At 41.9% G+C, this 10,087-nt stretch overlaps 2 protein-coding genes across 5 annotated transcripts; one reads left to right on the top strand and one right to left on the bottom strand.

Moving 5' to 3' along the window:
• Positions 1–659: 659 nt before the first annotated feature.
• On the bottom strand, positions 660–3,878 carry LOC123003413 (keratin, type I cytoskeletal 9-like). The gene is made up of 2 exons (XM_070212101.1): positions 3,162–3,878; positions 660–1,142 (listed from the first exon to the last, which is right to left on the bottom strand). The coding sequence occupies exons 1-2, from the start codon at positions 3,876–3,878 to the stop codon at positions 660–662; spliced, it is 1,200 nt and encodes a 399-aa protein (XP_070068202.1).
• A 1,455-nt stretch (positions 3,879–5,333) lies between these two features.
• On the top strand, positions 5,334–9,075 carry LOC108055059 (leucine-rich repeat-containing protein 15). 4 transcript variants are annotated; one of them, XR_011418048.1, is made up of 9 exons: positions 5,334–5,977; positions 6,173–6,702; positions 6,759–6,981; positions 7,040–7,176; positions 7,229–7,381; positions 7,441–7,621; positions 7,952–8,091; positions 8,169–8,702; positions 8,753–9,075. XR_011418048.1 is itself a non-coding variant. In XM_070213445.1 (9 exons), the coding sequence occupies exons 2-9, from the start codon at positions 6,321–6,323 to the stop codon at positions 8,768–8,770; spliced, it is 1,413 nt and encodes a 470-aa protein (XP_070069546.1). In that variant the 5' UTR covers positions 5,334–5,977; positions 6,173–6,320; the 3' UTR covers positions 8,771–9,075. The 4 variants fall into 4 exon arrangements, 3 of the variants coding, with proteins under 3 accessions (XP_070069546.1, XP_070069545.1, XP_016993738.2); XM_070213445.1 differs by having other exon boundaries at positions 8,169–8,347; XM_070213444.1 differs by having other exon boundaries at positions 8,169–8,493.
• Positions 9,076–10,087: the final 1,012 nt, after the last annotated feature.

Raw genomic sequence — 10,087 nt, 5'->3', positions numbered from 1 at the left:
GTTTTTTACCGATATCTCAAAAACTAAAAGTGGTACAAAATCAAGAGTTTTACCAAAAATAGAGCTTGGGAAGAGTGAAAAAAAAGCCCATAATTAAAATTAAAATCCATTGTTTTACAATTTTTTTTCAACTTTAAAGTTGTGCAAATGTCCCGAGCGACATTTTGGAAGTGCCCATATATTAATTATTTGTGAGTGCTAACGCATTTTGAAAGAAATATATAGTCTGTTTATGTTTCATTTTCTGATTGGCAAATAAAATAATTGATATTACTACAAAGGTAATCATCCATCCCCCTCTTATCTAGCATAACGCATGCACCGGCATTATTGGGCTCTCCGCTGGGCCACCACTTAAGAGCCAGATCAGACTTCCCAGAGGCAGTAGAAACGAACTTGCCATCTTCCTTCTTAATACCAGTCCAGTAGTAGCCTCCAGTAAGTTCCGCCATTATATCCTTAATTTCCTCTTCGTTTTCGAAAGCCGCCAAATAACCGCGCATTTCACGACATGTTTCTGCAGCCTCATACCAGGATTTCTTAACAGAATCTTCGAAATAAAAATATCTAGATCCAATTCGCTGGAACCTAGGATCGATGGTAGTGGATTTGACTGTGGTGGTTTCGAGAAGGGTTTTCTGAAAGTCTAATTTTTGGTTCTACAGCGTCGAAAGATGGTTTTCAGTTGTACTTTGAAGCTCCTCAGGTTGTTCATCTATTTCGGTCTCAGTCATCGGCTGTTGTCCCTCAGTGCTGCTGAGTTCCGTCTCAGAGGAGTCAGGCTCAGAGGTTGTTTTCTGGACCTCTGGAAGTTGGGCATCCTTTTGACATTGCATGCAAGTCTGCAGATCTGTCATTTTGGTGAGGAGAAACTGAAATTGGTTCTTCATATCGGAATTTATCGCCATAAGTTTGTCTTCCAGGTTTTCCTGAATCGCTAAAAGTTGGGCATCCAATCTGGCTTTCATGGATATCTCCTGATCTCTTAAATCTGTGTGCACTTCCTTTAGTTGGGTCTTCAGTTCGGAATTCGAGGCCAAAAGTAGATCTTCCGTCACATTCAGTCTCATCTCCAAGTCGTCTTTTGTAAATGTCCTTTGCAAGGAGTCCAGAAGAGGTTTCTGCTGGTCCTCCAGATTCGTCTGCAAATAATTCAGTTGGTTTTTCAAATCGGTCATAAGTTTTTACTTCGTCTCGCTGAGAGTTGCTCCGAACTCTTCCTTCGTGGTGATGTCCTTTAAGGAATTCTGCATAGTGATCCGCTGGGCCTCCACCGTCGATTGAACTGCCAGGAGTTTCATCTGGATGGCCTGCTGCTCTCGGTGGATCCTTTGCAATTTGGAATTGGTCTCGGGGATCAAATCCATCATCGGATGGAGTTTGGCAAGGCAGAAATCTCCACAATGAATGGGAACATCCGAACGGAGTTCCTATTGTCCTGAGAATCCGATGTGCGCCCTTCTTCAAATCGATATTGCGAAAAACCTTTGGCCGGGCCACTCTTTTTTTTTTGGATATTTTTCGTAATGAATCAAACTTCATTTTTAAATGGTTTTAAACTCTATAGCTGGTGAAGAACACTGAAAAAAATAAAAACTAAAAAAAATTTTTATTTTATTTTTAAGAAAAATAAATTATAATTTTTGTTTACATTTTTTTATGGAAAGTCATATTAATTCTTGAGCGATTAGTGAAAACATCATAAAGATATCTCATACCGTTCCGAAGTTATGAATTAATGACTGAGTGCAACTTTTTCGAAAAAGTGTCAAAAATGCCATGTTTTGACCCCTATAACTCCGGTAAAACTAAAAGTTTCGCAAAACCGTTTAAATGAAGTTCTTATATTTTCGTTGTGAACCGGAAAAGTAAAAAAGTTCGATGAAAATCGGACCTTCGGAACAGGGGTGGCCCACTTGGCAGATTTTGACTCATTTCCTAAACAAGAAAGAGAAAAGGAAATAATAAAGATGAAATGAAAATTATTAATATTTCCTAAACAAGAAAGGAAAACAAAACAAAACAAGAGAGAACGCTATAGTCGGGTGCCCCGACTATCAGATACCCGTTACTCAGCTAAAGGGAGTGCGAAGGAGATGGAAATAAAAACTTTGATCCGCCGTAACTTTTTAACGAATGGTCCGATTTAAAAAATTTCTTCGACATTTCGATAGGTATGCATAAACACAATAAAACTGCATTTTTACTTTTCCGAAATATTGAAATTTTTAAAATCGTATATAAGCGATTGTGGGCGTTAGAGGGGGCGTGGCACTCTTTTGAAACAAACTTGCGCTGCGTAGGAACTCCAAGAATCTGCATGCAAAATGTCAGTCTTCTAGGATTTATAGTTTCCGGGATCTCAGCGTTCATACGGACAGACAGACAGACGGACATGGCTATATCGACTCGGCTAGTGACCCTGATCAAGAATATATATACTTTATGGGGTCGGTAAAGCCGACAAACTTCTTATTCAAAATTCCACTTTTTGTAATTTGCAATTTAATAGAAATGGTATATAGCTAGGCCGTATCTAGCTTCCTTTCTTGTTTTCAACATGTTTTATTCCCAGTTTAATTTTGTTTGATGCTCACCATTTCACTAGTGTGACAATAACAATAAGAAATTTAAATAATTATAATTTTATTGATACAAGAAGAATTTTTATTTAACACTCTATGCAACCTTTGAAATTTTATATATATTAATTATTTGCATTTTAAAAAAAATATGAAGCTTACAACTTAGATTGCGTCTATTTGTGTTTCATTACCTAATTGACAAATAAAATGATTGGTATTACTACAAAGGTAATCATCCATCCCCTTCTTATCTAGCATAACGCATGCACCGGCATTGTTTGGCTCTCCGCTGGGCCACTTAAGAGCCATATCAGACTTCCCAGAGGCAGTAGAAACGAACTTGCCATCTTCCTTCTTAACGCCAGTCCAGTAATATTTGCTTCCATGAAGTTTCGCCATTACGGTTGTAAGTTCCTCTTCGTTTTCGAAAGCTGCCAAATCGCCGCCCATCTCACGACATGTTTCTGCAGCGTCATTCCAGGATTTGGTTAAATAATGTTCGAAATGAAAATATCTAGATCCAATTAGCTGGAACTTAGGATCGATGGAAGTGGATTTTTGGTCCTCAAGCACTACCTCAAATGGAGCATCCTGTAGAGATTGCATGGATGTCTGCTGATCTCTCACACCGGGGAAGGGCCAATAATCTCGGGTTATCCTATCGGAATTTATTGCCATAAATTTGTCTTCCAGGTTTTCCTGAATCGCTAAAAGTTGGGCATCCAGTCTGGCTTTCATGGATATCTCCTGATCTCTTAAATCTGTGTGCATTTCCTTTAGTTGGGTCTTCAGTTCGGAGTTCGAGGCCAAAAGTTGATCTTCCGTCACATTCAGTCTCATCTCCAAGTCGTCTTTTGTGAATGTCCTTTGCAGGGAGTCCAGAAGAGGTTTCTGCTGGTCCTTCAGATTCGCCTGTATATACTGCAGAAGGTATTTCAAATCGGTCAAAAATTTTTCCTCCGTCTCATTAAGGGTCGCCCCGAACTCTTCTTTCGTGGGTATGTCCTTCAAGGAATTCTGCATAGTGATCCGCTGGGCCTTCACCGTCGACTGAACGGCCAGGAGTTGCATCTTGATGGACTGCTGCTCGCTGTGGATCGTTTCCAATTTGGAATTCATCGCGAGTATCAAATCCATCATCGGCTGGAGTGTGGCAAGGCAGAAATCTCCACAATGAATGGGAGCATCCTGCGGAAGTCGAACGGAGTTCCTATTGTCCTGAGAGTAGGCCAATGATCCTTGCACATTCAGGATAATAAAGGCCAACACAGAAAAGGATGCCAGCCTAAGCATTTCGAATAATTAGGTGCACTCGAGGGGGACTTTTAACTCGTACTGAAAATAAGCTGCTTTCTTAAAAGTGAAGAAACCTAAAATATTGCTGATGAGCGGACATGGCCTTCCGAAAACTACGTGGACCAATGTCGTTCAAGTTTTTTCCCAAAACACGAAAGATAAGGAATTTCGATAGAGTGCTTTTAATTTTTGGATTTTCCATTCCAAGAGCTAATCTGCACAGGCTTGTTTGTTCGCCGAAATTTATAAAAGTTCAAATGCATTAGAAGTATATATACTCTTACAGATCTTCCCTATAAAATGTAAATATTAATCTCAGAAATATTATTGTATTGTATACATATATATTGCATTGTATCGAAACCAAGGATTTTTGGCACAAAAGATTCTTTGCGATTATCGATGCCCGGCACGTACACACAAAAAAATTTGCTTGGTAAAATTGACCAACAAAGATAGTTACGTAACTATTAAAATAGTTACGTGTATTTTGTTTTTGCTTTGGGTGTGTGTTCTTGCTAGTTGTGTGTATTTTGTTGTTGTGGAATAACTATTTACTTAGTAGAATTGACAATTTTTCTGGTTGGTGCCTGTTTGACAATTATTACAGTTGATTTTACCAAGTTTTTTTTTGTGTGTAGTGATTAATAAAAGATCAGGGTTTATCAGTGTACTATTTGATTAGAAAAATGAATTATTCCTCGCTGGAAATGTGTACTTTAAGCATCGACTGAGTTTAACGATTAATAGCTCAACTGAATTCCCAAGTAGGGGTCACGTTACCAGGTCAGTTTTTTTAGCTCTAATTCAGGCGCTTTGATCACTAGGCCAAGGCGTAATATAATAATTAGTAAATTCCCATCACTGATATGAAATTATATGCGATTTTATAGCCTAGCGATATTCCTTTTTCGTTAGCTTTGAACCAATTTACTGTTAAATTTATTTATTATTATTTCATTTTATTATTATTTATTTAACTTATATAAAATATTAATAAAATAATTCGAATTGAATTGAATTTATTATTTTCATCATGCCGACGAATTTGTCTTTAGTTCTGAAAGTTGCAACAGATGGCGCTAGAATTAAAATGGCATACTGTTGGGTGTTGGGGAAAAATTGGGTGATGATTAATATTTTAACTATTTATTTACTTATTGCTATTTATTTTAACTATTAAAATTATGTTAAATTACATTAATTAAATAAATAAATTAAATTAAATAAATTAAATCTAAGTAATAGCATACCGAACAAAAAAAAGAAGTAATGATCGAAGTGATATTAACTCAGAAAATATAATATATCCATAACTGACTAAAATAATTCGCCTAGAGTTTTTCAACTTTTTTCCCCAATCCGAAAATCCACCTCCAAACAAGGTGAAAAGCTTGAGCCACCCCCGAGAGCAGTGATGTTATATTCAATTTCACGCCGAGTGCTCTCAGTCCGCAATCGTCGGTTTTGCCAACCAAACGTGCTTCATTTTCCACCAACTAACGTTTCGAACCGTTTCAAATATTTTCCGATTCTGGATTCAGGATTCAGGATTCAGGACTCGGGGGCTTGCCAGTGGGATTCCGCAGAGAATGCAACGGGATTGATATTGACTTGAACCGAAGGGCCAAGAAGAGCCTGGCAGAGCGATAATAGCCACTAGACGGAACCTGGCTCGCCATTTTAAAGTGGATGTAACGGAATTCAGTGGTGCAACGGTATTAATGGGCAGCGAAGAACCAAAGGAGGCACTAAGGAGCATTCGAGGACCGTTGAATTAGTTTGCAGCGAAGCAACAAATACAAACAAACGCTCCTGGCCATTCAACAATCACTCGACGTCGCCGTATCGATTTTCCGTTACATCGTTATACACACACACTAACCCAGTTGGCACCACTAACACCACAACTGGCCATTACGCATACGCCCCATAGCCACCCCAAAAAGAAACAGAGAGCGTGCGGCTCGGCTCGACAAATCCAGCTGCTCCACGCAAATCGGAAGCGAGAGAGAACCAGATTTGTTGCATCTCGGTGGCACTTGGAGGCATGTTTCAGTTGGCACTCGTCAGCCGCGGACGGACAAACCATTTAGGTGAGAGATTTGGGAGAGGAGCCGGACTAACGGACTAACGGACAGCCGGACTAACGGACAGCTGGACGGACAGCTCAATTGCGGGCAATTTATATTTAATCCGCGGGCACACAACCCAAATAAAATAGCGCATTGTGCGCTTAATTGAAGCCCCCTAACCGAACCGAACCGAACCTCTTCTCCTTTCGCACACAGGGCTACGGCAATAGCAATAGCCATTGTAGATAGCATTCATCACAGCATCGGAAATCGCGACCAGTCACGACTTTTACACTTTGCAATATTTCTCTGTGAAAGAAGCCACATTCCCCAAGGAAATCGCAACCACCAGCAGGTGTTCAGCATGGCGAGACTTCAGCTGGAAGCGGGACAAACGGCAGCGGCGATGGTGCTGCTCCAGATGCTGATGATGCTGGGCGGCCAGGTGCTCGGCCAGGGGCTGCCGCAGGCACAGGTGTGCCCCGAGCAGAGCGAGATCGCGCCCTGCATCTGCACGGTGAAGAAGAACGGGCTGGACATCCTGTGCGAGACGACCGACCTGGCGCACATCACCAAGTCGATGGGCACGCTAAAGGGCAAGAGTCCCATCATCTTCTACCTGAAGCTGCGCCACAACAATCTGCCCAAGCTGCAGGGCTTCGTCTTCTTGGCCCTGGACATCCGCCACCTGACCATTCACAACAGCAGCCTGGCGGCCATCGAGGAGAATGCCCTCAGCTCGCTGGGTAAAACAGATTCCGCATTTATATATTTGCATATACTTATTTACTTGTACCCACAGGTGAGGGACTCACCCAGCTGGACGTCTCGCTGAACCAAATGAAGACGGTGCCCTCGCAGGCACTGGGTCACCTGTTCCACCTGTTGATCCTCAATCTGAACCACAACAAAATCACCGTGATTCACAACAATGCCTTCGAGGGACTGGAGACCCTGGAGATTCTGACGCTCTACGAGAACAAGATTACACAGATCGACCCCGAGGCTTTCCGAGGACTCGAGGAGTAAGATTGAATATATTTTCTTTATCAAGTGGTATTCACATAAATAACGTTCTTCTAGCCATATTAAGCGTCTAAATCTGGGTGGCAACGAACTGAGCAGTGTTCCGCAGAAGGCCCTTTCCATTTTGGCCACTTTGAAGAAACTGGAGATCCAGGAGAACAAGATTCGCGTTATCAGCGAAGGAGACTTTGAAGGTGACTATTGTTAAGTACACCTGGCCATTGTTTAACTGACTTCTCTCCGCAGGCTTACAGAACTTGGACTCTTTGATATTGGCCCACAACATGATCACCTCCGTGCCTGCCAATGTCTTTTGCCACCTCACACAGTTAAATTCCTTGGAACTGGAGGGCAATAAGATCAGTACAATTGACAAGGATGCCTTCAAGGGCCTCGAAGGTGGGTTGTCTCTTCCCTTTTCCAGTGATTTATTTAATTTACCTTCTTGGCTCACGCAGAGAATCTGCAATATCTGCGCCTGGGTGACAATCAAATCCACACTGTCCCCAGCGAGGCACTGCGTCCATTGCACCGCCTTCGCCACTTGGACTTGCGCAACAACAATATCAATGTTCTGGCCGAAGATGCCTTTACTGGATTCGGAGACTCTCTCACTTTCCTCAATCTGCAGAAGAATGAGTAAGATGATACTTACAGAAAATATTAGAATTTCACTTTAAGTTTATGGATTCTTAAAAAAAAATCCTTTGAACATTAACAAATATTGATCATATTCTTATATGATATGTACTTTTTAAGGAAGATAACATACTTCAGTTAACAGGCACTTTTTTAAGATCCTTTAGAACATTGATCATATAGTTTTAGAACTCTTTACTTCATTGCTTTATTGTTGTACTCAGTTTTAAGTTCTTACGCGCTTTTAATATCATTACAAAGATATTTTTTTATAAATCTCTTAAAGTGGCATAATAAGATTACCTAACGATTACTTTTTCCATTGTGTAGCATCAAGGTTCTGCCCAGTCTTCTGTTCGAGAATCTCAACTCCCTGGAGACGCTGAACCTACAGAACAACAAGCTGCAGCGCATTCCGCAGGACATAATGGAGCCGGTCATCGACACCCTTCGCATCATCGATATCACCGGCAAGTCATGAGCACTCAGACCTATTGAAAGACTTGACCATACTAAACCAATATCCAAATACCCTTTCGCCCTGCAGATAACCCGCTGAACTGCTCCTGCGAGCTGACCTGGTTCCCCAAGCTGCTCGAGGACCTGAAGAACAAAGACGACGAAATGTCGCAGAAGAAGAAGCCGCTGTGCCACATGTCGCTGGACAACCGCGAGTACTTCGTGCAGGCCATGCCCACCGAGAAGATGCACTGCGCCGGCCTCAATGTGAGTCCCTCGCCCACCAGCGGCGGTCTGATGCGGATCCTGCAAGTGAACATCCTGGCCCAGATTGCCGTGTGTAGCGTGGCCTTTCTGACTAGCGTCTAAAGCTAGAGACGCCTCTGTCCAGCTAGACGCGATGTTCTATGTGGGTCAGTTTCAGCTTCAGTTTCAGTTCCACCTTCAGACCCTCAGACTCGGATCAGACTCAGTGATCAGTTTTCAGTGATAGTAAATAGTGCGATTTGATTCGGTTTGATTCGGCTTGCAAGCTAACCAGATTAAGATCCATGAAAAGCAAAAAGCGAATAGCATACGCATACGCATACGCATACCCAGACCCAAGATCACAGACCTTTCCGTACGTCTACAATCCATTTCTGTGTTGTTGTATTGTATGTTTTCTTATAGATTATAGAGAGTCCGTGAATTATGCAACTCTGCCAATAATTAGACTCAGAAAGCGCGCTTTCTGAACCAGCAGCAAGTCGCGGCAGCACCCAAACCACCTTGTTGAATTGAAGCACCTCCAGAGGCAGCACCATCATCCAATCTCCAAACACTCCACTCCACACCACTGCAGACATGCACAGTAGCTCGACGCGATGCTAATGCCGATCGAGATCGGCACAAGGAGATATTCAATTGTTAACGGACATAGCTTAGATTTAAGGTGTGATTTAGGAAACAGTGCACCTGCTTTACTGCAGAGGTAAACCAAATCGAAACCCAAACATATCAGAATATTGTTACGTTTAAGCGAGGGATTATGTTGTTATGCGCGTTAACCTAAGGATACGGATACCCATTTATTATTATGTGTAGTCTATCGTCGTCTTGTCGTCGGTGTTGTGAGATACAATCATTACTAACGCGTTTCGTAGTCCCCTCACCTGTTTCCCGTCCTACCTTCTGCACCCAACCAATCCAACCCCGAGCAATCTAGCCTGGTCGAAGTTCTTAGAGTCTATGTACATACCAGGTCTATTTCAATTATAATCTACTATTATTGTGGCTCCACTTTGGGTGCCAGAGGCGAGGCGAAACGGAGGGAAAACCCAAGAGAAAATAAGAAAATTCATTTGCATCAATCACCAAGAACTGATTATGGAATAAGTAGTTTGTACTCTTTATTTGCCATGAACAAGGGGCAAGTACTCCCAATTCCCAGTCCCCAATCCACAATCCTAGTTCCCCGAAAACCCAACCAACCCAATGGGGCAATCCCCTCACGAAAAATTGAGAATACATATCGTTATATTGTTATTATATCGTGACATATCAAGAGCTCCCAGTAGTAAGACACTCGGATGGCTCGACACTGCTAAGATAGTGACATTTTATAGAATTTACTTACATTTTTGAGGCATCTGACAAGTTTGATATTTATGCAAGACAAAAAAAAGTGGATTAAGCAAATGTATATGCAGAGTGGAATTTTTGAAATTTTTTATACATATACTTTTATACACACATACATACGTACCTTTTCAATTATGTCTATGCGAACTAAGTTGTAATTCGATTAGCTAATAGCTACTAACACTGACACCCCCCTCCGGCCCAATCCGTATCCGTTCCCATGCCCATTTCCAGCGCCCAACCAACCGGTGGCTTGGGTCAGTAGCCACCCACTGGTGGGCGGTGGTGGAGCAGCGGGAGCGGCTGCGGTACCGGAAATATTTCCAAGAGAATGCGCCGCACCACCGATTCGGGTCAGTTTCCTTTGGCTAGAGCTGTTCTTTT

This window comes from Drosophila takahashii, chromosome 2R (assembly GCF_030179915.1).
Source record: "Drosophila takahashii strain IR98-3 E-12201 chromosome 2R, DtakHiC1v2, whole genome shotgun sequence".
NCBI classification, from domain to species: Eukaryota; Metazoa; Arthropoda; class Insecta; order Diptera; family Drosophilidae; genus Drosophila; species Drosophila takahashii.
The sequence above is the reverse complement of the archived record's forward strand: the minus strand, read 5'-3'. Positions and strand labels throughout refer to the sequence as shown.

Bases quoted from the DNA above. Each gene is read 5' to 3' on its own strand.
- LOC123003413 (XM_070212101.1), bottom strand. From the start codon at position 3,878: ATGCTTAGGCTGGCATCCTTTTCTGTGTTGGCCTTTATTATCCTGAAT. The intron at 1,143-3,161 runs GTAGTGCTTGAG...AATTATTTGCAG, and splicing joins TACAGGATGCTCCATTTGAG to ACGAATCTGGAGGACCAGCA.
- LOC108055059 (XM_070213444.1), top strand. From the start codon at position 6,321: ATGGCGAGACTTCAGCTGGAAGCGGGACAAACGGCAGCGGCGATGGTG. The intron at 7,382-7,440 runs GTGGGTTGTCTC...TGGCTCACGCAG, and splicing joins TGCCTTCAAGGGCCTCGAAG to AGAATCTGCAATATCTGCGC. The intron at 7,622-7,951 runs GTAAGATGATAC...TCCATTGTGTAG, and splicing joins CTCAATCTGCAGAAGAATGA to CATCAAGGTTCTGCCCAGTC.